Below are 27,474 nucleotides of genomic sequence, written 5' to 3'. Positions count from 1 at the left end.
TGCGTTCCATGCTGCATGCACGCCCAACTGCATTTGCCTCCAGTAACACAGAGGGCTACAAAAAGGCCAGATATCACATACAGTGGTTTGCAAAAGTATTCATACCCCTTGAACTTTTTCCCATTTTGTCACCTTACAACCACAAACTTAAATGTATTTTATTGAGATTTTAAGTGATACGTAGATCCGTCAGGGAAGCCAAAAGGCAGTACAGATTGAAGCTGGAGGGATATTACAACAACTCTGATTCCCAATGCATGTGGCAGACCGTGCAACACATCACTGACTTTCAGCAGAGGAACAGCAGGGTCACAGCCAGCCACAATGCACTACCAGATGAGTTGAACTGGCGCTCTTTGATATCCTCAACACCAACCAACGTAAAGAGATTCTACTACTAGAGGCAGCACATCACTCTTCACTCACTATGTCGTTGCCTGAGCTGTGCAAGGTCCTATAGAGGACCCCCAAAAAGCAGCTGGCCCTGACAACATCCCCATACATGCTCTGAGGTTCTGCTCTTCAGAAGTGGCTGAGGTTTTTACAGACATTTTAATTTGTCCCTCTTCCAGTCCTCTGTGCCTACATGCTTCAAGTCCACCACCAAAGTGCCGCTCCATAAGAAAAACAACACAGCCTGTTTGAATGACTATCATCCCATCACACTCACTTCATTTGTAATGAAGCGCTTTGAGAGAATGGCCATGTCTCAATATTAAAGAAACCACCCTGGACACATTAGACTCCCTGAAATTTGCATATTGTCAGAACCGTTCAACTGACACTGTTAATGAAGTCATCTATGCAGCCCTCTCACACCTCGAAAATAAGGACACTTCAAATGCTGTTTATAGACTACAGTTCAGCATTCAACACCGTCATCATGAGCAGACTGGTTGAAAAGCTCTTCACCATTGTTCTAATACCCTCCCTCTGCTGCTGGGTCTTAGAGTTCCTTACAGACTCAGGCAGAGTTGGTGCAAGAACATCAGGAACAGGAACAGTGACCCCATAAGACTGTGTGCTCAGTTCACTCCTGTACACCCTTTTCACATACGACTGTGTTCCCTCCCAGAACACCTCCATCATTAAGTTGACTGACACACTGCAGATTGTGTATAGAACTCAGTAGAGACTCCTCTTCCTGATGAAACTGAGGAAATCTGGATTACCTTCCAAGCTCCTGAGCAACTTTTATAGATGCATAGTGGAGAGTACCCTGATAAACTCCATCACCATGTGGTATGAAAACTATTCAAGACAGAAAGGCTCTCCAGCATGTCAAAGCAGCACAATTCATCTGTGGAACTGCCTTCCCATCACTACAGGTCACTTATAATACCTGGATGAAAGAGGGCACACAACATCATCAAGGACCGCACCCACTCACAGAACATACTGTTCACACTCCCACCGTCTGGTAGATGTTACAGGAGCATAAAAACAAAAACAACCAGAATAAAAAACTGTTTCTGTCGACAGGAAATCAGCCTATCAAACCACTGAATAACAAACTGTGATTACCCGCTTTAACTCTCAAAAGGACCTATCCACTTGCAGTTTTGCACACAATATACAATCATATATAATACCAGTTATATTCCAAATGTCTTACCATTCTAATAGTATGCATAATTGCACTTTATATTCTGACCACACTTTACCCTTCATCTGTATTTATTATTCCTTCATTTGAACTTAGTTATAACATTTTAATTGTGTGTAGATTACTTGCAAAGTAAGAATTTCATTGCTCAGCATAACCACTATGTTTTTGTGGTATATATGACAATAAACTTATTAATTCTTGAAATATCTTAATGTTTTGCAATCAACTTCATCACATTTTAGTAAAAAAAAAGCTTTTATTTCTTTTCACAATGTACATTTTTGTGTGTTGTTGAGCAGTTAAATTAGCTACACACAGGATATGCACCAACAGTACAGACTAAAAGGAAAAATATATGTTATAATATTACAAAGAATAAAAGCAGGTACAGACATAAGATAGAAACAGGACAGAAACAGTTACACAAAGGAGCTGAGAAAGCAGAGAATGGAATAAAGGAGTAGCAGTGATTCTTCATCATTCATATCCACTCAGTGGTCCTGTCTGATGATGATATCTGACATGTCATCAACCTTCACCAGCTCCAAATTCTGAAAAAACAAACATTATAATTCACTATTTGTAAAACTTGTATAACTGTGCAAATACAAACATGTAGTGTCCACAGAGTGACACACCAGCATTGCAACTTCCCCCCATTTACAGTGCTGTCCTGAGCTCCCTCCCCAGGTGCCTCAACCCCCATTCACACCTTCGTTCAGGTGACCTCAATAGGTCACTTGATAGAATGGGGCGAAGTCCCAAATTGGTTTCACCTGAAACCACTGACTGTAATGACCCACGCCTCCTTTCACACCTTGGCGCATGTGATTATGCACATGAACAATAGTGGCTTACAACCACCTCCAGGGGACTACACCCACTGGGGTTTAATACCTGGGTCTTTCCACCCTTTGGTTTGAGAACTGAAAAAGCCTTTTGGATGAGACGTGAAGTAAATAAACTGGTACAAACTATTTGTGCGTTGGTACTCATGAGTGAAATTCTAGGTTTTTATTAATCTGTTACTTAGTACTATTTAGCTGATCTCAGTGTGTTGTACTGGTACAATTCATGTACGTAGCTTACACACTAACCTTGCCAACATAGCTAATGAAAAGCATTCAGGCCTTTCACCCATATAAGATAACTTCTGGCTTGAGAAAAACCAACATTGGTGCAGAGTCCAAAACCAGTGGGTGACATCACAGTGGCAAAATCCATCTATGGAATTAAGCTGCTTTTAAAGCCCGCATCATGTGGCTACTCCAGGAACTGCAGTTTGGCACTGGTTTAATTTTTCAGCCCCTGATGCTGCGGCTTGTTTTAGACCAGCATGGGAGATCGTGCTCCCACCACCTCAATTATCATCATTAAAAACACCAAATGAGAGAATGTGTTTAGAAGGAACAATGTTCATCTCTCCAGTAGTTTCAGAGACTGGGAGTATAAATACCAAGCACTACTTAAGCTGTTGTGTTAGCATGTGGTGGTGCAACACCTTAATAAACACTGTTTTTCCTTTAATCTATTATCCACCTGTACATATTTCCCCTTTAACTGAAAAAACACAGCTAGCTACAGTAAACAACTCTCACCTTTTCATTGGCGAGATGAAGCAAAGCAACAAATGCGAGCGCCACTGACAGGTTGTGAGCCATGGTGTTTGGCAACCTAGATGACCAGAGAGACAGAGACAGACAGGGAGAGCCACGGAGGAAATATGTTCAAAATGAATTTCACTTTCATTACACATGGAAGTAATCCTCATGTATAGCTTCACACTGGCTTGGCAGATAACTTTTTCTTCACAATAATATAGACATTTTGGAGAACACACTTCTTTATCTCAGACCAGACGCATAATTTTGCATCCAATCCTGTTTTGGTGGTCATTGGCATCGTGCCATGGCAGATATGACGGGTCTGTCTGCTTGTACCTTTGAAGCAAAGTCTTTGTAGTCTGACTGAACACTTTGTCCCCGCATACTTCGGGTTTCTCCACAGTCTCCACCACCTATAGGGAACATGAAGGAACAAGTGATAAAAGACAGAATCAAAGACTGGCTGTCTGTCAACTCTGCCCACCATAAGTGAGCCATGATTGATCAGATTAATTTATCACTGTATGTACCTACAGACAAAAATATAAAAAAAACAAAATAAAATAGAAAGCTAATAAACGGCTATTTGTTAAGTGTAATTTACCTCTGCGGGTTTTTCTGGGCTCTCAGTCAGAAGAGTCCACATGCTGTTCTTGAGTCTCTTCATGTCCATTTTCTTTGCTGTCTTGGCATAGTTGATTTCAATCTTGTTGACCTACACAAACAAGCAAAACTCAAAGTATGTAAGTTTACACACAAAAATGCTGCTTATAATCTATCCACTGTTCGATATTACTTGTCACAAATCATTCAGATGTTTCAGTTACATCTTCTATTGTGCAGTGGTGCCCGATGAAAATATTGCAGAAGCTTTTGAGGACACAGATGGTACTTTCAAAAGGAAGATCCACATAAAGCATGACTTAATTGGCTGCATTACTCACCCTGTGTGGCTCAGGTACCAAATCCTCCTCCCCATAGGTGGACACGCCCTCGAGATCTTGTGAGGGCAGAGGTATACTGTCACTTGAAGGCTGTGTGTCATCTGACCCAGCAAACCCTTCAACGTCATCATCACTGTCACCTCCCTGAAATGGAAGATGAAGGAAGAGAAGATTTGACATGTGGTTTCTGATGTTCTGCGACAGGGATCTGTTCATTTTCTCCTTCCTCAGCAGTTCAGGCGTTGCTTTAAGCTTCCTCGACAAGAGTTGATGCAGAGGTGGTGTAGTGTTCATGCAATGTTAAGCATTCACATTACTGTTACCCTTCTTAGCGATTTTCAGTCTTTAGCGCTTTCTGCACTCTGATATCAAAACATTCAGCTTTTTCTGGAAAATTATGCTATTACTTTTCTTTTTTGTAACTTTTATACTTTTCAAAATATTTAACTTTCCATTAATTTTATTTTTGCTATTTGAAATGAATGGAGAAAGATTGAAATCCCTTTTCAAACCCACCCTATTTTGAAAGTTAACTAGTCCAGCATACTTTGAGCTAGAGAAAAAGTTCTAACTTTAAACGGGTTCCAAGACCTTGAACTATTCAGGTATTATTTGGTTTGTTGATATTTTTTTTTTTTTACAGTTTTTAAACAGTGACAGTTTAAGTTTGAAGACATTTTCTGAAATTTCAGTGGTTTTCTATGGAGGGCCTTTACAGTGGTGACATCATCATCATCTGTTTTACGTTTCAAATTTTTTTTCCTCTTTCAGCGTGTTTCTACTATGGTTTGTGTATAAAAACCTTTTGCTCTGGCTGGCATTTTTCCAGTGTGTGCAGGCTGTAAGATTAGTGTTTACCTCATGAAGTGTCCACATCTATTTACTCTGGAGAAGGCTGTAAAACTTATGAAGCAATGACAAACTATCAAAACGCCTCACTGCACATAAAACTGTATTATGGGAAAATTGTACATAAAGTAACAAAAGTAAAAATAATTATTCTACAGAAAAATGTTCCATATCAGTGCTAAATAGATATGCATATGTTTAAGGTTGAGCTTATTTTAAATACTTTATTACTTTACTGTTTATTGTCCAGCATCATATTCTGTAGATCATGTTTGTAGTGGCTGTTCTGTGAAGTCCACATAGCCAAAGAAATGTTATTGAGCTCAGAAACACAGGCACACATCTTATTTTGTAAGTATATTAAAATATATTAATAACAAAAAAATAATAATCAGCTCAGTTGAAAGGCTTGAGTGTGACATGGTTAACTCAATATCTATTAAAAATGTTTATAAAGAATGAAGGAGTGTTGGCAAAACAGCTGATTAAATGTGTTACATTCAGTCAACCAAATGATTACTCATAGATGCTAATATGAAAGTGCTGGCTGAGCCTGCACCTGGTCAGACAACCCAGTGTCATGGCAAAGCGTGTAATAGAGTCGCCTATCCACTCCAGGAAATTGTGTGGATGTCTGGTTTTGCCTGTCCTTATTTAACAGAAAAAAAGAATACTGTACTCACAAACATACATTAATTAGTGTGTAAGTACATCTTCCAATAAAGTGATGTATTCTCATAAACTTAGAATGAATCCATTAAAAAGGAGCAGGTATCATGTTTGTGGAAGCTGCCACGTCGTCCTGCCATCTTGAATACAGTAGCCAAGATGGACATTGCTGTTCCACCCAATCGAGTTTTAGGTATGTATGGCTAGAGACCAGCCATGTATGTAGTATGCCAAAGGTGGAAGAGAAGAGAACTCATAGCTGTTTATGTGTCACGGAAACAAATTTTACTTTGTGTCTGCAACTTCAAGATATGAAAGCGAATGCCGTGAAAACATGAAGGAAAGAGACAACGTGACTGACGTCATCAGGCTAAAACGAGAGTAAAAATTGGCACAGTAAGCTATCGCCGAAAGCAATGATAAAACAATATCCTATGAATCTGAGTAAACAGGACAAAGATCTAAGCTGACCACACAACCGACAACTTCCAAAATCAACTGCTAGGCTGAATTAGTATAAGAAGGAGAAGAGCTATAATTTTTACTTCTTTAAGGTTATTTTTCTAAATACTACTAATTCTAATAATAGACATTGGTGATTGCTGTGGTTGTTTCAACATGAAAATATAACCCTAATATTAACATTTGCATTTTAGAACTGAAACCACTTCTGCACAACTTAAAAAAGGTAAAATTCTGTAATATCAAGTGGTAGCAAAAGGCTGCTGGTTCCAGCTGGAGGCACAAATCCCCTTTGGGTTGTGTCAGGAAGGGCGTCTGGTATAAAACTGTCAAATTAAACATGCGGAGCTAAGTGCTGTAGTGACGACTTCTGACAAGCTGAATGTATCTTTTAATCACATCAAAAGTGACATTAGAAGGTGGTTTTCATACCTGTAGACCTGGACAGAAGTTGGCTGTGTCGTTGGCGTTGTTGTAGTCATAATCTCCGATGCCTTCTCCAAGCTCTCCAGACAGTCTCCTCTGGCCTTCTTTACTTAACTAGAATAAATCAGATCAAATATATCAATCTTAGTACATCTCAAATGACCTAAATTCAATTGGGGATATGTTGAATAAATTACATAGTGAATATAACACTTCACGAGTAGAAACACAGTTGATACGAGATGTGAGAATATTTTTGCAAAAGTGTTTTTGCTGTGTGTATAGTAAAGATTAATGTGTAAATCAGCTGGTAGGGAAGATCAGTAGTAAACAGGAAGTCCATGTGATATTACAAGACATCTTAAAAAAAAAAAAAAAAATAAAGAGCTGCAAACATTACTTTAATCTCTGCAGAGTTAGCAGTATTTATTAATGTGAAATGTTACATTATGTTAACATTTTGTAATTTAATTAAATATGACAAAAGACAGTCTTACTGTGCTGGACGGTTTGAGGCTAAGCTGGGAGAGCGTCTCTGGGGGAAACTGGAAATCTGCTGGTAGAGTTGTTTTTTTATTGCTGGCACTGAGGGCAGACTTGCTGTTTGTGGTGGCAGCCTGTGAACAGAAAGCAGCCAAGTTCAGATTCAGGTCAGATAAAAACTGGTGAGCCTCCCACAAATAATCTGGACAAAATGATTATTTCATGACCAAAAATTTCAGTTCCTGTTTCCACTTTTTAACTGTAGGTGGCTATATTTAATTCACACACTGGTCGACCAACATCTAAAACCACATGTCCTGAGCAAAGACATGAAACACTTCCACACATGGTAACTGTGATGGAGGCTGAATCAGAAATAAAGCTCAAAGTGTTCAATGCTGTGTTGCCATGGGCACTATTCCAAAAAGTGCTGTTATAGCCACAGTGCCTCTGTTTTTCAAATAGATGGAGCACGCTGAGAAAGATCACCTCTGACTCTGTCAATGCATTGGACTCAGCTATAGAACATAAAGCCTGACTATATAAGCAGTGCTAAAGCTTCAAGTTAAAATAATCTGTCACTATTAACAATATTTATTTCATGAGATGGATGCGACAGAGCCAGCCTGCTGAGATATTAACCCTATCTCAGCCAAAAAAAAAAAAAAAGCATATTTTTGTTACCCTTGTGGTGCGGAAGTAGGTATCAAAGTTGACATCATCACTGAAGTCTATTTCAAAGGTCTTTTTGGGCTTCCTTTTACGCGACTCCTTGTCAGGCAAATGATCCACTACAGGACATAAAAGTACATTAAAAATAGTCAGAGATTACAGATGACAGAATACTTTTACTCTGCACATATTCAGTGAAAGAGGACAACCATTAGAAAACTATCATGGCTGTTAAGAGAAAAGGACGGTGAAAGCCTAATTTATCCCCACATCACTCAAAGCACAAAATAATCCTAATTTGTAAACATTACACTTTCAGTATGACAGCGTAACGCATTCAAATATATGACAGATTGACACCCTGTAAAGAAAGAAAGCTCTGGGAAGTTTAACAGCTGCAGCAAAGCATAATATTTGGACTTTACTGTATTTTGCATCAGAAGGCATCATGTTAAAAATCACTAACCATGTATCAAGTCAAGAGCAGTGTGAACTGTCTGATCCTAGGCAGTTAATATAGTCAGTTTACAGCCTTCTTACTGACACAGATGTTACTCAGGGCCTGCCATACCCCAGGGTGGTTAAGCTGAAGAGAGGCACTGAGATGTTTCTTTATGTTATGATAATAGAAGTTCTGTGTAATCACATTTTTAACATCTCAGCCTGTTCATTCTTGTAAATTTGATGCTTTCTGTAGCCCCTTAACTGGCAAGGGCCCGGTGACGGGCCGTTTGTAGTCCCTTTTATATGGCAGGCTAGACCCTCCCATTTTTATTGACACGTCATTCGGCCAATCATGTAACTGGCTGCACCAAATCACCTGACAAAGCTACGTGACGCCCTCTGAGTATTATTGGCTCTGGGAAACCCATTTCTTAACATGATTGGCCGAATGAGGTGTCAGTCAAAATGGGCGGGTCTAGCCTGCCATATAAATGCACTTCATTCGGCCCGCGGACCAGACGCAGCCGATTAATAGGCTATGAAATGGGTTGTTCAGAGCCAATAATAACCAGAGGGTGTTATGTAGTTGTTTCAGGTGATTTTATTTGCTGCCAGTTAAGGGGTTAAAATGAAAGTTTGCAGAAATTTTTGTCATAAGGTGCAATGGTTTTACTGGAACTAAAATGAGTTTGACACCCCTGTGTTAAAACATTAATTTCACTCACGCTTGTGCTTTGGTTTGAACTGCCAGTAGCCAGGTCCAGCCCACGTGGCCATGGTCCTGGGGCTAAAGTATGAATACTCCCTGGGCTGAGAGGACAGCTGCAAACACATAGTGGCGATGTCTCCCTCTCCAATGGGAATCACGTCCCTGTATAACATCATAAGAACCATTCAAACCAAATCAAATTTACCGCCTATTTTTAGAAGAGGTGTAGAAGATAGATTTTGAACCAATCACTAAGTTCTAATCAATTAAATGCCTTCTGTGTTGAAAACAGACAGCACAGTTACTTTACCTCCAGTACATATGCATACATTTTAAACTTGCAAGCTCAAGCAGACAGAGACAAAAGGCTGTTTCTTTATAAACCTAAACATCCTTTCATCCTAGTGAGACTGACTCTGAGGCTAAACAGAAAACTCTCTATATGGAAGTCTGAGGAAAAAAAATGCTGAGTTCTCTCAACCTCTCAGTAGATGAGGGGAAGAAAAAAACATGCTTAAGTTTTGTACAATCCTTGATCTTACTTTCTTTTGCCGGAGCCAGAGGGCTCACAGCCCTCCTTGTGTTCCTTTGATCCATCCTCACAGTCTCCTACTCCCTCCTCATAGTCAGCATCAAAGTCAGGGCAGTCATCCTCCTCTGGCTCAGGGTCGGGCTCAGGCTCATTGTTCACGTCAAACGCGTGTTCGCCCTGCTTCATCTTGTCTAAGAGCTGATTCATGGTCTGAAAGAACATGCATACAATATTCAATTCAAACCTGCAGGGCTTTTTAGATTTCTAAGGACTTTTACTTTTCAAGCAAAAATTGTTATATACAGTAGAGCTGTAGAGTGAAATGAGATTTCCAGTAAAGGGAGTACTAAATTAAAAAAAAAAAATTATATATTATATATAGTCAGACCTGCAGGCTGGAGATTCCACCAACAAATCACATTAGAACTAGTAGCATTTGTTTGTTTTCCCTCCCCCAATCAGAAGTAACTGATAAACACTAGCACTTGATTTCATTAATATGAAAGCACTCCATCAGAACAACATAAAATAATGGGCTGGGGGGTATCTGTTTTCTCTGACCTGCTCAGGGTTCCAGCTGGTAAAGGAGAAGTCCTGCAATGAGGGGCAGATGGAACTTTTCTCCTGGGAACGCTGCAGTCCGGCTGACAGTAACATGACACAAAAAGATGGGTTTTCATTTCAACTGTGGGAGAGTTCAAAGGATGACACAGTGATGCAGCATTAATTTACTGGGCTTAGTGAAAAGATTTTACCCATGAATGGGGATGCTGAGACTCCCTGTGGAGGTGGGGGAGAGTCAGCAGGTTTCGACTGCAGGAGGGTCATGTACGATGGAAAGAGCAGCTCGCAGCGACTGTTCTCACTGAACAGAACTGACAGGAAGACACCTGCTGTGCTGCTTTCATCGAAGGACGATGCCATCCGCTGAAACATGGGGTCCACCTTTGTGGGAAAGACAAAGTTGACCAAGACCAGAACTTAGCTTAAGAACCTTGATGTGAACTAGAAGCGGCTGAGCAAAATACCCTTCATTTAAGTTTATTGCTATGGCAAAGGCATGCTGTAATAAAGGGGGTGGGTGAGGAAGGAGAAATCTCTCAAGGTGTCTCCTAAAATAATATCAGTCTAATTACTGATCTAAATCAAACATAAACTTATCATTCATCAGTGGATACAAGAATAAGAATAACTTTATTGATCCCAGAAGGAAATTCATATGTCTGACAGCTCATCTGCTATCTGTATGAGAATTGAAGCTGTATAAAGCTGTAATCTATGATAAATGATATATTCTAACAGCAGTGATGCTGAAGTGACTTAACATTCAGTAAATTTACCTCTGTACTGTACATAAGTGCATACAAAACTTTGGCACTGAGGACACCTGAGTGGCTTAGTGGTGAAGCCGGCGACCACATACACATGCCGCGTTGCTGTGCGGGCGGCGCGGGTTCGCGTCCTGGCCCGTCGCCAATTGGCCCGCATGTCTTCCCCTGTGTCTTTCCCCCATTTCCTGTCTCCCTCCACTGTCGATAAAAGCCGCTGTGGCCAAAAATGCAAAAAAAAACAAAACAACTTTGGCACTGAGAGTGATAGAAACCTCTCTTTATGAGTACTAAATAGGAATCAGTGAAGAATACTATTAATCTGAGTGACAAATATATAACAGAAGATAGTATTTTTCAGTTTATCGCATTGGAAAAGTGAGTTTATGTAAAGAAAAAGAAATGGAAGTCTTTTTCTTTTTATTTATTCTTCTCTTCACTAACTCTCATTTAATATCATCACTGCTGAATCATGCTTTCCTTTTTTTTGCATCTTTTGTCTGGCTACTAAATGCGCTTATACAACAAATTAAAATCAATGAGGATGAGAATTAATTTACTTAATTTATAAACCTGATATCATAAATAGCTCAAAGCTAATGAACATAATTTCACCAAGATTTCAGCTTATGTTCAAAACCCATCACACACACTGTTAGTGCAGCTACATTACCTTAGCCCTGTAATGCCAAGTATATATTTGATGAGAGTCTTTGAGACCTCTATATCATCAGTGTGAAACCTAATGTATACAATCAGAAACATGTAGCAAAAAGTCTGCAAATTAAAACTCATATGCAAATTGATATTTGGTTTGTTTTTATTTTTTTTAATCTGTCAGAAGGTTCAGTAAACACTCCAGTTAAAAAAAAAAAAAGAATTTTCTGGCAATTATTTGGTTTGGGCTTTATGGGGTTAAGATTAGTGAGCAAACTAGCAAACAACTTAAACTTACTTAAAACCAAATACTGGACCTGTGCCAGAAGTGCACTCCTGCTTACAGAGAACACAGTACTGTGTGTGTGGCAAGGATAATTACATTGAGCACAAAAATAGAGGGTCATTGTCGCTTCTATATTATATATCAGTTTAAAGTACTCCTCTTATTTTAATGTTGTGGGTGTGTATACTGCATGTTGAGGGAGCTATATCCCTCCACCTTCTGCTCTAGTGGTATAAAATGACAACAGCATAGCTTATTCTGTAGACTGCAAAGCAGAAAGATATGAAAACAGTAATAGGAAAATAAAACGAACAGCCTCTGAATCTTTTCAGTGTTTTACATTTATGTGCAATATTGAGCTGATATCTTGCCAAACTGTGTAAACAAAGGATGTTTCAAGTAATTTTTATTAACCCAAAATACTGCATTCCTGACTGTATACATACATCTACAGTTGTATTCTATTCTTGCTTATTGCTACATGACATAAGCAAAAATATTTCCCATGATTAGCTATTGCCTTAACCCGCAATGAACCCATGTTGGAAGTTTGGCACATTAAGCCCTCTATAACACTTCTGATTTAAAAAAAAAAAAAAAAAAAAAAAAAAAAAAAAAAAAAAATATTATTTTAGAACTGACATGCATGCCATTTAAACTACTCTGCTAAGATCTCAACATACCTCACATCTCCTCTCAGACTCGGCACTGTTGATGTTGCTCAGGTTCTGCTCTACTGTCTTCTTGGGAGGCCTCTTCTTCTTTGGCTGCTTGGCAGTGACTTCACCCCCAAGTCCTGCGTCATCTTCGTCTTCTTCTTTTGCACCATGGTCTGTTAATGCACATAGAATTTAAACAAAAAGTAGAAAATTTCAATAGTGCAGCAATGTGGGTTGAAAAACTTTCAAATTCTTTAGGAAAAAGTCAGAAAGCTAGCACAATAACACTAATGTGGTTAATAAACACACAGAGCTGAGACTCACCCTCTCCAGGTTTGGTTTCAGCACCCAGACCACCCAGCACCCTGTAGGCATCGGCATGAACGGCATCCACCCTCACAGCATAGATCTTTGTACTGGCATCCAGAGTGCCGGCTGCCACCTTTAGGATGAGAAAACATATTATTAAACATACTCCTTGCAAAAATAAATACCAATACACATTTCATAGCGTACAACAGTCACCTTCTAACTATTTTGAAATAATTACACCACAATACTACTCTAGGTTAATGCAGAATACTCCAGACTGTGCCTGTATGACTGGACAGATTATTTGTGAGGTAAAACATCACATTAAACAGAAACCGGCTTAAATTGAATGATATGAGAAACCGGAATGATCCGTTGTTTATAAACAAACACATACCTTGAAGTTAGTGAGCTCTGAATCCTTTTGTTTGAGAATATCAGCCATATAATCAATCAGATGCAGTCCAAATGCATTTTTGGTGGTGATTTTCTGCCAATAGCAAAAACGACATGATTCACATATTTGTCTTTTAGCTCTATACTCCAGAAGAAAAAGCATTCAAAAAAAAAAAAAAAAGGAAAACAACATTTACTGTAAAAGGAAAGAAGGAAAATGTATGCACAAAATACAAATACTTACATTCTCAGTGGAGAGTTTTATGCAGGTGGAGTAATGCTCTGTGATCTGTGCATTTGACAGCTTGGGCACAGCAGCAGGAGTCCCCACAGTGCTGCACAGGACAAAAAAATTGCTTTTGAGCTCTCAAGAGACATAGCAGCCATGCAGACAGATTGTTTTTGAAAGCCATGGCTTGAAATTCTTTTTTTTTTTTTTTTTTTAATACAAATGCCTTTTAGTCATGTAAAACTTATACAGTGGAATACCAGATATACTCAAACAAAATTTTGAAAAAACAGAACAAAACAAGGTTTGCTAAGCCTTCACCTACAGCTTACCTGTGAGATGCAGAGTCATTGAAGGAGGAATCATTGGCAGCTTGAAGGTCAATGACTCTTGACCTCCTGCGCTGACGTCGCTCCTGCTCATCATCATTTCCAGGGAAAGCTGACAGCAGAGGAGTGCTGCTGGCTGCAGGGGACAGACCCTTATTCTTCAAAGAGGATGACATCCATCCTGGTCGTACCCGAGAGACGGGTGTGGAGGCTGCACTCATCTAAGTGAGAGACGGGAAAAGAAGTTTGGACCAAACATTGGGTTGGAAAGAAACACTTAAGTACTTAAAGAGCATAATTCAGTTCTCTGAGTGTACAGTACACATATCACTTTGAAGTGGGAGAGTGAAAACAAAGGTTATTATAGTTAACTAAGCCAAAAGTTGAAAAGTTCCTATTGGGAATAAGGAGACAGAAAGAATGTGGTCCTATGATGAAAAAGGGAGGAAAATACTGATAAAAATCTCACAGGCAACTTCTTATTTTGGCTCTGGCTATATCAGCACGATAAATTGGCATTAAGGTCGTATCAGTTTCGCCTGTTTGCAACCGAAATAACATTGCTGACTTTAAAGGTTCACTGTTTATCAGATGTATGACACTGCACAGTATTTTACTCTTCGCTGACATTACACAGCTCTAGTCATATCTATTTACAGATGCGTCCTTTGTGGATTCATGTCCACCGGCTTTATTTTGGATTTACATCAGCTTAACCCAGCTTGAACGCCATTCGCATATGAACAAAAGGACTCTATAATATAGTATTAAACTAGCGAAAAAGCAAAATATATTGAATGAAAGCCAGTTTTTAGAATACAAACGTCAGCTCTGCAAAACATATCCGGCAAGTATTTTAGTTAAATAATCACAAAAGAACCGCATGAACTGTCCAAGCGCTCACGGTGCCCAGCTAGCTTTAAACGCAAATTAGCATAACAAGGCTAACTTCAGCATAACCGTGCTCTTACTATCACTGTTAGCTGGTTTACTAACACATAAAAGCTTTATCACAAGACTTGCTTCAGCCCCTCAAGGTACCTCGAATTTTCCAAAATCCGACGGAGTCTTAATTAGATGCCTTAGAAGTTATAATACAGCAGAGTGAGTGAGCCGTGGTCTGCTTCCTGTCCGGTGTTTGAATTTTTGCGCCGAACGGTTTACGTAGACGCAGCATGCGTCATTACGCATGCTGCGTCTACGTAGAATGCGTAATGAGAAATTACTGAATTACTAGAGAAAAAAGTTAAGTTGAGATTGAGTTGCTCTTTAATAGTGTGAACTGCGTATTTTAAGATTTTGTTTATCATAAGAAGGTATGTGCTTAGCAATTTCTATGACAGACAAAGTTTTTTTTTTGGAAGCATTGTCTCGTGTTACTCTTTTAAATAGTTGCTAAAGATTTGCAATGTCACAATGGCATACCAGCACCCGTCCCCCACCCTCGCTTCTTTATGGTATAGTTCGACTGTCATAATCACTGATGAGTGAGTCAGTGAGCCCTTTAATGTTCAACTGGTCTGCTCTTTAATCAGACCAGTTACTGGTACTGACTAGAAGCACTGAGCATCTAGACATACTGAAACATTGTTTGCTGTAATCCTCACAGTTAAAGCATGGAAATGGTGGTCTGGGGCTGGAGGGCAAGCAGCCGTGACTCAGAAAACATATATTGATATTCACATCACACTGGAGCAAAACACTATTTCCCCATCTTTCGTCAAAATTCCCACCCAGCTAAGGCAGCACACATGCTGTCAGTGCAATTTTCAGAATGTAAGAATGGAGCATGTTGCCTTTGACATCGAATAATTTTCTAATTACTTCTATCACTTCAAGCTTAAAGTAAAATGACATTTATCTGACAGCCATCTAACAACCTGACCTGGATCTGCTAAAATAGAAAGTAAAAAGCAGCATGTCTGTGCAGGACATATTATTAATAAATATTATGCAAAGATGAGTGGGAAAGATACTTTAATAACTAATGTGCTTATAATTAATGACAGAAATAAAAAGTAAAGCTCAATTTGTCTTTCTAATACTAAAGCTGTGGATCAGGAGGTAGAGCAGGTCATCTACTAATCAGAAGGTTGGTGTTCAATCCCTGCTCCAGTTTGCATGACAGCGTATTCTTGGGCAAGTTACTGACCCTGAGTTGCTCCTCATGCGTTGAATGTGAATGAGTATGAATGTTAAATAGAAATCACTTAGACATAGAAAAAAGTGCATGTATGAGTGGGTGAGTGAGGCATGTGGAGAGGACTGGCTGAGAACCATAGCATCACAATGACTGCTCACTAGATGGCAGTAACAATTAAATCTATTTCTGGCAAGCTGTCTTGTAAATGGATTCAGAATTTAGATAAAGTCAAAATTTCATTTCAATTTCCCAAGAGTAATTTTGAGACGCTCAGAAAAAACGTGGTTCAGTGTTGATCGCGTCAGTATGAGCTTAACTCCTCTGACACTCTGCTCACACAGTTCAGTTCTTTCATTGCACCAGCGATGATGAACCTCTGTAAGGTGAAAGGAGCTTGAGTCACAGAAGTATTTATGCTTAAGTGTGTGCTAAAACAGCACATATTAATGTTTACGCACAAATTGGAGGCTCTGACCAAATAAACAGCAGCCTCAGACGTAAATAAACAATAACACAAATAATAGGTTGACTTTCCTGGACAATGCAAACAGATATTTAAAGTACATGCTTGCCATATTAAAATTGCATTAAATAGAAGTTCATCACAGATAATATTATAACTAATCTAACTCATGCATTAGCCAAATGAATTTAAAAATTTGAATTTGATGCTCTTTTGTTGTTGCTACATTTCTCCACTTGCTAGATTTCTTGTCAAAATCTATCACAGTTATGGCTGTCCAATAACTGCAGTAAGATGGACAGAGCAGCCAGGTGGTTCCTCACCTTCTTCACCTGCTTCTCTTTGTTTGCTTCTGGTCTGCTGCTCTTTGTTTTTGTTTCGTTTTGTTTCAGCTTTAATGTCAAATCATTTCTTTTTTCCTTTGCTGCTGTGCATGTGTCCTGTAGCAGATGGAGCATTCCTCAATCAAAATGGTCACTCATCATGTAGTTATTTATGCATTCATAGTTATGTCTTCTTGTTAGTAACATATCATAACAGTTGTGGAATTCACCCTTTAACTGAGGAATGGACACTTGTGTTCTGCAGAGATCTGTACTTGTAAGACCTGGGCCGATTTTAAAGGCCTTGAAACCTAACCTTTGTGAACACTTGTGCAGATAATATAGTAGGATACGAGTCTTGTAGAGAGTCACTGTATGGAACACAGTTTGTACTGTATGGTACAAGCTTTTATTCTCCAAGACATAGAGGACCAGTTCTGCTGTTTTCTGTTCCATGTAAGTATTGACTCTACTGGAGAGTCATATGCTGTGCCTTTGTACAGCCCCCTAAAGTGCATTCCCTGTCTGAAACAAGCTCTTTAAGCTTCTTCCTTGAAAATTTACCAAAATGAAGCTAAATAAAGGCCACAAATAGCCAAACAGATTTAGCCCAGGAAGTGAGTCTAACACTGGAACTTTAACTGTCTAGATGCAGCAGGTGCATGTCACAGACTGTATATAAAGATACACTCATGGTGCATTATTGCTAAAACATGCTGTTTACTTCAATATCCTTGCAGAACGCCCAAACATTTAATATGAGGAGTAACAAATACATATTCCAGGAACCCTTGCAGTGAGAAAATAAATGTCCACAGACGAACAGATATACAGACACTCGTCAAATTCTACACTGTGTTTATGGCAGATCCTGCTGCCACACAAAGTGTCTTTAGGAGCTTTTGATCACACAGACGCTGTGTCTGTGTGATTACTTGCCGTGATCATGCAGACACTGAGTTATAGTGTATTTATAGTGTATAGTTACAGTGTCTCTGTTAACACCCTTTAATGATGACATTATCAACAACCTTGTTACCACCATAGTTCCACCTGCTCTTTTCTCACAGCTGGATTGTAACAGCTGAATGGAAAGAAGACTACTGGCAAATGCTTTACTCCAAAGGGAATGCTGCCCTTGTTTGTTGCACTGCAGCCTACATGTCTTGCACATGCCCATCTGACTATCTACAAGGCCCAGTGCAACACCACAGTGCAGTGGGATTCATCCAAGCCCTGTGGTAGATTCTACACTTCTGAAGCTCTTAAAGAAACAGAAACATTAATCCAGTGTCACGTGTCCTTTATTTCTGAACAGAAATAAAACAAAACTTTTCTAGTATTCAGAATAAATACAGACAGTATTAATCTCCCAGTGGATGACTGCTGCAGCCTTTATTCCTCGTTGTAGTTTTAACCACAGCTAAGGTAAAGCCCCAGCATGCTGTAAAAGCTTTACTCCAGCCGAAGGAGAGCATTTTCTCATGATTTATGTTTATGGCATTAAAACTGAAAAAAATCCATGTTTATTATGTGCATGGACTATACTTGAACCTCATGTACATAAACATAAAAGCACTCCCTCTAATATTCATGTGAACATGCAGCAGTGCCTCACAAATGAAAAGCATTCATCTCTTCAGCTTGTTTCATTCAGTAAAGACTACTGGACTCATTTCCCTATCTGCTTATTCGACAGAGATGATAAAAATGATTAAATGAAGCTGCTTCTCAGTAGTTTTCATTTCATAGCCATCAACGCTCAACATTTCTAGCTGGGAGTCTTGTTCAAATAAGATGAACCTGTTTTAATACAAACACACTGTCACTATGGACTTGGACCCACTGGTTATTTCAGGGTTAATAGGGCACTTACCTTTTATCATACAAAAAGCAACACAATGATGGTCCGTGCATGACTGTATTGTTAACTTTGCCTCAAGGAGGCAAGGACGGGCAGGGAGCCAAGTCAATGAAGGAGATATATGTACTGTGCTGGTCCACTGCTTTCAATGAAATTACAAAGCAGAGGAGTGTCTTGAATGGACAGAAAGGTTGTTAAAACCACACTGAAGCAATATTGGCTCAAAGAATAAAAGTGTTGGCTATTTGTTTTAACATGCTGGCAACAGCACATGCGCCAGGGTCGGGAAGAGGGCATGTCTATAGCTATATTAGCTGTGCTTAGCTTTGCAGCAGTAACAGCCTGGAGCACTTGTACAACAGCTTTAGCCTGATGTCTGAACAAAAGCGATTAAGATGTGTATTCACTGGGCTAGTTCATCCAGCAGGCATTAAATACATGGCCCTTGGTTTGTCTGTGTTAATATGACTATGTTTCCTTACATGAACACATCTGCTTTTCACCCTAAACCTATATAACAGATGAAATAATACAGGGTGGCTAATTATTGTCTTTGACTATATAGTTCCTATGTAAGATCAAGAACGTGAACAAAAAGTTAACCTGTGGAATTTTGGATTCTGAACAGTGCTAATATGTATGTACTATGTTTTGATAAGTAGGCCTGTATTGGTTTTATGTGTCATGTTCCTGCTGCCAGTTGCTATTCCACTGACAGTTGTTGGTGGTTATGTATCATGAGAATGGCAAGCAAAGGCCAAGGAAAGGAAATATAAACAAGGTATTTAGAAAAAAATCAGTTTGAAATTTCTGGAGAAGTAAATGGTCTAAAGTTACAAACCAAAATGTAGATATAGGATACAGCAGCAGAAGACCACACTGTGTGCCACTCCTGTCAGTTAAGAGCAAGAAACTGAGTCTGCAATTTGCACTGGTTCTCCAAAACTGGGCAATAGAAGATTGCTAAAGTGGTGCCTGGTCTGATGACGGCAGACCTTGAGGAGCAGGCACGCATCCAGATGTGTTATCCAAGTTCCACTGAAAAAGGAGCAGAAATAGGAACAGGAAGGGTATCAGATGAAAGAAACATCAACCTGGCTTTCATTTGAAATCTTACTGTCCAGCAGCATCATCAGCACTCAGAAGTGTGACACTGTACATCATTATAGTCCAATCCAAATACACTCAGAAATGATCTTGATCAAAGACTTGCAGCTGCAAAGCAATTCCTCTCATGTGAAAACTAAACCTGGAGCTGCAGGTGCAGGAAGAAATATTCCCTAAGGTGCAAAGTGCAATAATCAAAAGGAAAACACAATATTTTAGAAAAAACAACAACAAAGCAGTAAAGGCAGGGACAAAGTTTTATTAGCTTTTTTAATGTTCTTTTTTAATGTACTCTCTCTGTAGTGACCCCGAGTTATGTTAAAGCTGAATTTGAAGGGGCTGAAGAAGTGAATGATAAAATATTTAGTTATTACTACATTATTACATTCAAGTTAGGACATCAAAAACTATTGATAGTAGAAAAACAATTGTTGAACTTGACAAAGAGTATTGTCTTGTTGTTTATAAGCTGTGCCTACAAATGTTTCTATATTAAACTATGCAGCAAGCACGCAGAGCTCTTTCAGATGTGGTTTCAGAGATTTTAACGTCACAATATTGATATCAAGAAAAATCACAAACTTGTCCTTTGTCAAAAACTCTGTTTAAATACAAGGATTCTGCTGAGAATTTGCTGTGCCTACATTTTTCATGGAGATGTTGGGCTTCATGTTGTATTGTTGTGATTTTGTTTTGTTGCATCATATCTCTAATATATATTTGGCTTAGACCAGAAGGTAGTTTGCTGACTGAAGGGCAGCAGTGAGGCGTGATGGAAGTTCCTTGTCTGTTTGCAGTTGCTTATCTGCAACTGCAGCAGTCACCTCAGTGCTGGCAAGTGCAGGCTGATTCTTATCCCTAGTGTCAGGGGGACATCTGGTCTTTGGCATAACAGACACCTGAAACATAACTTTATGAGTTTGAGCCACAAAAATGGCAAGGACTCGTGTAACAGATGGTGTGCCAGTAAAGAGCGATTTAAAGGGATGAGAAATGGAGCCAACGTAGAAGTGCAAAAATTTGCACTTTTTAGCCTCCCTCAAAATGTAAGTCAACCCCACACGCCCAACTGTACAGGAAAAATAATCAGCTTTATAGCTTGAGTGAAAAAACAAACAAACATTTTTTGTCTCTTAGCTTTCATGACAGCTACACTGGGATGACTCGGCATGACTCACCTGTTCCAACTGTACCATTATCAGCAGCGTGATTACTTTGAATGACAGGTAGGTGTTTACTGAGCTGCAAGCTGCCTGTTAGGCTTCACTTGAGTTCCTGAAGAATAGCTCTCCTTTGTGTTTGTTAATGTGATTATCTTCCAAATAACAAGGTCTTTTGCAAGTTATTTAGCACAAAGTAGCAGGTATGCAGGTGTGCCATGGATCCATATAAATTTAGTTTATGGATGCAGCTTGGTAACCAACCTTGCTAGAGTCAGCTGCTAACCTCTAGTTCCAATGAAATAACAAAAACAAAACAGTGCATAAAAAAAGTGCATAATCTAAAGCCACGTTATGCCCCCTTCTGGTACCAGGTCCATGTTGACATCAGCACAGTGTGGAGGCCACACAGGCTGGGTATATTTAAATAAGATGTTGCTGCTATGACATCGTCATAGTGCCCTCTGTCAACTTGTTTTACTGGTGCTGTGCCCATCTCTACATCAGGTCCTAGACACTGAGCTGCACTTGCTGCAGGATAAATCTGGCTAAAAAAAATGCCTTCCTGATGGCAACACTTGATGGAAACCTTTGAAACCACAGGTATACCCTGGGACATACTAGTTGAGTGTTTCATGCTGTTCAGCTGATGGTGGTGAGTCACCAAGAACAAACTTCTTTCAAACAAATATGGATGTAAACAATACAGGTTGGAAAAAAGATGAAAAATTTTGACTTTGTGTTTTATGTCTTGAACGAGAAATGCCAGCATATTTGTTTTCAGGAAGTCGCCATAAGGTGCTTTTAAAAGACTAAATAATAAGAATTTCTGATGGCATATTTGTAAGATGTTCTTGCAGTTGCATTCTCATGTATCCTCCTTTTAGGGAGTAGTTATTGCTATTGCCTGGTTTCCATTGTTCCTGTGTCTTACATTTTGTCACCTTTTCATCAGAACCAGTGGAGGCCTGGGGTTGCCAAATAACCAGCCAAGGAGAGATGATTGACCTGCAGAGATGAAAACACATGCAACAGAGAACATTCCTTTTATCTAGGCAGCCTCTCTCTGTCTCTCTCTTACATACTCAAAAATATGTACAAGTTCACAGAGACCCACAAAAACTCAAACATACACACAGTTACTTTGTCTAAAATAGTGGTGCTCAAACTTTTTCGGTCATGCCCCACTTTGCCGGATGAAATCTTTGTACGCTCCACGCAAACTGAACTGGTTCAGTGGGTGGGGGGGCGGCTAACATACCTGGTAACGGTTCCTTGTTCCACCATGAGAATTAATCCAATGTTGAACATTTGTTCTGCATGACTTTTCTCAGGTTGTTCGCACCCCACCTGTCATGACCCTGCGCTCCACAGTTTGAGAAACACTGACCTAAAAGAATATGTGCAATAGATTTCCACATTAATATTTATGGATTAAAGGTACTTCCAAAGGGAACACAGCAAAAATACTCATGTGGAACAACTTCCACCACATTTCTACCAACTTATCAAACATTCAGTGTGTTGAACATTGAGTAAAAGAAACTGAGCACTCTGTAATGACCTTACAGAGTTCCTTCACCCACATTTGGATAACCCTAAAGTGATATCATGAATTCTGATGCCACATATCAGGAAACCTGCTTGTGACAGTTTAAATGTTGAGTTGATGGCTCCAGCTGCTTCTTAGATGCAAAAAATGTGACGTGATTAGCAAGACTGACATAAGCTTATATGGGACACCCCCCTGCATCTTAAAACTCCTGAAACAGATCCAGTGTTGGGATTTATCTTTTTATCTGACGTATTTGAAAGACACAAATGTGGACAACATCCATCCAAGATTGCCTTGAGGAAATGTTTTCTTGCTTAGGCTTGTTAATTAGATGTAAGTACTTATGGAATACTATGAAAACTGAATGGAAAATGACCCAAGATTAAAATAACAGCTAAATCGTTAAGATAAATTACAACTTGTATGGAGGTCTTTCCTCAGTGCAGTACATAATAGAGGGGTGTTTTAGTTCCCTGGCAACAGAGCAAGACAAAAAAGGCCATCCCATCCATTTCCATAGGTGTGTGATAGTGAGGGAGGATCTGCAATTTCACATCAGAGAGGAGAGCAACAAGATGAAGAGGAGCCAGTGTCTCAGACAGAATCATGTGCTACTGTTTCTCTTTCATCACAACAGGTCTGTGAGCAGCAACTTCTCACCTCAGGAAGCTGATAAAAAAAAAAAGAAAGAAAGAAATTCAGCATCTTTTTACTATTCATTTGCACTACATGTTTTGTTCCAGTCAAATGAAGCAATGGTGTAGTCCTTTAGATTAATTTCAGATGAACACGTCAGCAAAAAGTTCGGGCCACTAAAAGAACTGAAGAAAAGCATGAATCATGATGTGCTGTGCTAATGTTTTCGTGTTTGTGTTTAGGTAGATATGACTTTGTTGAGAAAGAAGGAGACTGAAGAGTGAGGAAAGAAATAATAATGGACAGAAGAATGGCAGTCATGGGAGCAAGATGGAAATAAATGAGAGCAATCAAGAGCAGTGCACACTTCACTGGTTCATTAAGGTCAAAATAGACCATCAGTAGACTCTAAATAACTATGAATCACTTCATTCTTGTCTATTACCATATAGCTGGTGGGAAAAATCCTGAGTCCTGATTGGCCACATTAAGTGTGCATTACGTCAAAGCCTTAATGCACTTTTATTCATTGTGTCAAACAGCTAACTAATTGGGACTGTGGTGGCACTAGAGCAATGCTCGGCATCAACAGTGAGGAATCTGTTAGAACTGGTTGGACAGCAGAGTCACTAGTTTCTAAACTGAGTGCCTAAAACGAATTCAGTCAAGACAGTCAAAAGAAGACTGTTATATTAGATGGCACAGCTCTGTTCTGGGAACTCTCCATCCACTGCTTATCCCAGCACGATCCCATGTGTGTAATATATTTACTAATGGTCATTGTTTTGAGCTATGACTGTTGTCCTATCTCAAGAAAAGAGTGCCTATGAGAAATCATGTACTGTAGCCTTAACAAGGTTAGGAAAGAAAAACAGCGGTTGTGAATGTTTTTGTGTGCTCACAGCTGATTGTCGCACATAATGTTAGAAAATCAAGTGCCAGACTTTGAGCTGCTGCTCTGTATAAGAGCAAAGTATAAGAAAGAAAAAAAAAGTGACTGACTGACACAGTTTAAGAAGGATACTTTATTACTACTAATGTATTTAGTAGAGTTTGGATTGCAAATTATACAGAATTAACCTCAACCCAAAAAAAGAAAAAAAGAAAAATCAAACAGCAAACTGTTAGCTCAGCAGTGTTGGCTCTCATTAACTATGAGAAAGCATTTGCTCAAACTGTGGATGGTTCACGACCTCTGCCCTAACCCAGAGGTGTGGTGACTTTTTCTTTTTTTTTTAGCACTGGTGAGCCTTTGCTGAAGCTCATAGATGACATTTGCTTGCCCACTAGGGTTAGAAATAATATATAATAGCCTTGTTTGACACTAGATTTTGACATTAAGACTGAGTCTTTCTGTAGCAGCTAATGCGACTCTTTGGGATTTTATTTCAGAGGTGTATCAGCAGCTTTACAATGCAGACTTGCCGGTCAGTGGTTCTGGGTTTGAAACTGTTTTCACTCTATGAGAACCATGAATGTCTCTGCCTGCATCTGCTTCTCCTAGCCTAAATTTAGAGATAAGCGCTACCTGACCGCGAATGAGAATTGTTTTTGCAGACACACCTTGAATGGAGGTTGCAATTATGCTTACTCAGGTCTGAGGAGTTGCTATTTTCACAGGTATTAATGGAAATGTTCAAAACGGCACACATTTGCTTACACACAGGATCTCTACACAAACAGTAGCAGAAACAGCCATTATGGGGTACAGTCTGAATTTAATGTTTTTGATCTCTCTTGGCTGACTAAAATGTGTTTGTCCTAAAGCAGCCACCATAGCTAGGATTATGTACTTGAATTGCGAGCAGTAGGAAAACAGAACTCCATTGGCTACAATCTGCAACCTACTGACATCTAGTGGTGAGATTTTACACACTATAACTTTAAATCAACAAAGTTGCCTCTCCATCACCCCCACAATCTAAACTAAAAAACATTCTGACAGAGTTGTAAAAAGTTTAAAACACAGTAATGAAAAACAAGAACTGAAATATCCCTGGCCCAGTATCCGGTCCTTTCTCTCCTCATTTCCTTTGTGTCCTCCTTCTCCTCGTCTTCTGTTCATTTCCTGAGTCTCTTGCGGTCCCCTCTGTATCTTTGTGAATGGTAGGCATTGCCACCTTACCACTGCAGTATTCACAATAAAAAACATTTCTAGCTTCAATCTGTGTGTCTTGCCACTTGGTTCCATCAGTGCTCGTCTCCTTCAAAACCTTTTAACTTTGCCTATTTACAACAAAGCAAAAAACTAACAAACTCAACATAGAAGAGTAGTTGTGACACACACAGTGAGAGGTCCTGCTGATGTGTTTTTGTTGTTGCAATTTTAAAAAAAAACCCCAAACCATGACCTTTGCTTGTGAACATTTCATCACACTTTCCTCTAGTGCTTTCCACCTTTTACTGAGTTCTCAGCTCTACTTTTGGTCTTATGTTATACCTCCAGCCCCCCTCCCCCCCTCCCCCCAAAGACACACACACACACACACACACACACACACTGCTTGGCCCTGTGCACTCATGCACTGACTGCTGATTCTGTGTGGATATGGACAGAGATGTTCTACCAATCCTGTATGATTACGTGCAGAGATCAATGCATCAGGGCTGCATTTCAAAATGTTTAAAGAGAAGCAATGGTCTGTTAGGTTCCCCAAGGCCTGGGTTGGACACCCTTTTGCAGTCAGAACCGCCTCAATTCTTTGTGGAAAAGATTTAATAAGGTGATGGTAATGTTCCTCAGAGTTTTTGGTCCATATCATCACACAGTTGGTGCAGATTAGCTTGTTGCAAAATCCATGATATGAATGAATGAATGACATGAATCCCCCATTCCAGTATATCCTAAAGGTGCTCTATTGGACTGAGATCTGTGGAAGCCAGTGGGGTATGGTGAACTCATTATTATGTTCAAGAAATCATTTTGAGATGATTCGAGCTGCTGCTGCCTGAGCAGCCATCAGAATTTGAATGCCACAGCAGAACTCTGCACTAAGCAATGTTTTTCCAGACTTCTGTTGTCCAATTTTGGTGACCCGGTGGGAATCGTAGCCTCAGCTTTTTGTTCTTAGCTGACAGGAGTGCCCCCCCCCCACTGCATGTTGCAGTGTTGTACATCATTTTGCATTCACATTACAGCCAGGGTATGCTCTTCTACACACCCGGTTTATAATGAGTGGTTATTTGAGTTACTGTTGCCTTTTTATCAGCTTGAAGCAGTCTGACCATTCTTATCTGACCTCTGACACCAACAAAACATTCTGACCCAGTGAACTGATGCTCAGTGGATATTGTCTCTTTTTTGGACCATTTTCTTTAAACCTTAGAGTTTATAGAGTGTGTAGTTTCTGAAATACTCAAACAAGCTCATCTAGTACAACTGTGCCATGTTCAAAGTCACTTAAATAACCTTTCATCCCCATTCTGATGCTCGGTTTGAACTTCAACAGTACATCTCAACCATGTTTACATGCTTGAGTGCAATGAGTTGCCCGGGAAGAGACACAAATCCCTTGAGAGTTGTATCAGGAAGCGAATCTGGCATAAACATGTGCCAAATCAAACATGGGGAGCTACCTGCTATAGTCATGCATTTTTTTAAAAGAAGCGAGCACCCAAAAGTAGCTTATTGTGATTAAAATATGAGTTTATGATATTTGGAAACCATTTCACTCTTTTTATTTATTTTACATGCATCTCAACTATAATCTATGCTGCACATGGTTCTTCACAGGGCCGCTGTAAGAAAGCTGATGTTTTCTTGCTAAACCTAATTTCTCCAAAAATTGTTGCTTTGGTTGTTGGCAAATCATGCCCAAAGGAATCTCGCATTACGCTCTCTCTGACATTTGTAATGTCCTGTGTGGGCTGAGGAACAAATATGGACCGTGCCAACCTCCCTTTTAGCAATCAAAACCAAACTGGTGTCCCTCCAGCCATTGTACTCATCGATGTGATACATTCCCATCCTAGAACTCACACACGTTTACAACAGGAAAACATATGCAAGAATTGATCTCTAGGCAGTGTGTAAATGAATAATTATTTACCTGGAACAACTGGTTTGCTGGGGTCTGTACATGCTGCCAATGATTTCAGAACTGGCCACCTCCAGGATATGGAATAATCTGCATCACCGATCGACCACATCTCTCATCACACCATATAGAGATAATAGGCACTTATCCCAGAGACACAAAATTCAGTAAACTCCACAACTCCATCCCACTGACTGAATGGGCAGTTTGGGTTTGAAGGAAAATAGATACAACTGAAACACCCATACATGAAAGACCTCAAAAGGCCTGGTGTTAATCACAGCACAGTGTGACTTGTTTTTTATTTTCCTTGAGGTAAAGAGGGCATTAAATGGAGGATTATGAAAATATGGATGGTAATAAATGTCAAACAAATGTAAGGAATCAACCTCTGACTACTTTTGCATTCACTACAAGCCATGCTACAAGCAAAACTGAAGCTAAGCCATCAGCAGAACATGGTCAGAGATGTATTTTTAGAAGAGAAAAGGAAGGACACGCAGATATTTGTATAATTTCTGATTCTATACACGTTTGCTCTATGCTTCTTCTCTGATTGGAAGGCAGCCTCCATCACATGACTTAGT

The 27,474-nt window shown here is 39.5% G+C and overlaps 1 protein-coding gene across 1 annotated transcript; it reads right to left on the bottom strand.

The window, feature by feature from the left end:
- Window positions 1-1,851: 1,851 nt before the first annotated feature.
- On the bottom strand, window positions 1,852-14,756 carry ncaph (non-SMC condensin I complex, subunit H). The gene is made up of 18 exons (XM_030737985.1): window positions 14,641-14,756; window positions 13,603-13,820; window positions 13,286-13,376; window positions 13,043-13,135; window positions 12,658-12,775; window positions 12,358-12,506; window positions 10,159-10,348; window positions 9,965-10,047; window positions 9,414-9,613; window positions 8,888-9,033; window positions 7,731-7,837; window positions 7,061-7,180; window positions 6,570-6,677; window positions 4,158-4,301; window positions 3,818-3,928; window positions 3,550-3,626; window positions 3,208-3,283; window positions 1,852-2,160 (listed from the first exon to the last, which is right to left on the bottom strand). Exons 2-18 carry the CDS (start codon window positions 13,818-13,820, stop codon window positions 2,101-2,103), a joined length of 2,091 nt encoding a protein of 696 aa, XP_030593845.1. The 5' UTR covers window positions 14,641-14,756; the 3' UTR covers window positions 1,852-2,100.
- Between the last annotated feature and the right edge of the window lie 12,718 nt (window positions 14,757-27,474).

Source organism: Archocentrus centrarchus, chromosome 9, assembly GCF_007364275.1.
Source record: "Archocentrus centrarchus isolate MPI-CPG fArcCen1 chromosome 9, fArcCen1, whole genome shotgun sequence".
Taxonomy (NCBI): domain Eukaryota; kingdom Metazoa; phylum Chordata; class Actinopteri; order Cichliformes; family Cichlidae; genus Archocentrus; species Archocentrus centrarchus.
The sequence above is the reverse complement of the archived record's forward strand: the minus strand, read 5'-3'. Positions and strand labels throughout refer to the sequence as shown.

What these genes read in the sequence shown, in the direction of transcription:
- ncaph (XM_030737985.1), bottom strand. Translation starts at nt 13,820, where the DNA reads ATGAGTGCAGCCTCCACACCCGTCTCTCGGGTACGACCAGGATGGATG. An exon ending in AGTCTGAGAGGAGATGTGAG is followed by an intron (nt 10,349 to 12,357) that starts GTATGTTGAGAT and finishes TTTCCCACAAAG; the next exon opens with GTGGACCCCATGTTTCAGCG. An exon ending in TCTGGCTCCGGCAAAAGAAA is followed by an intron (nt 9,034 to 9,413) that starts GTAAGATCAAGG and finishes GATGTTATACAG; the next exon opens with GGACGTGATTCCCATTGGAG.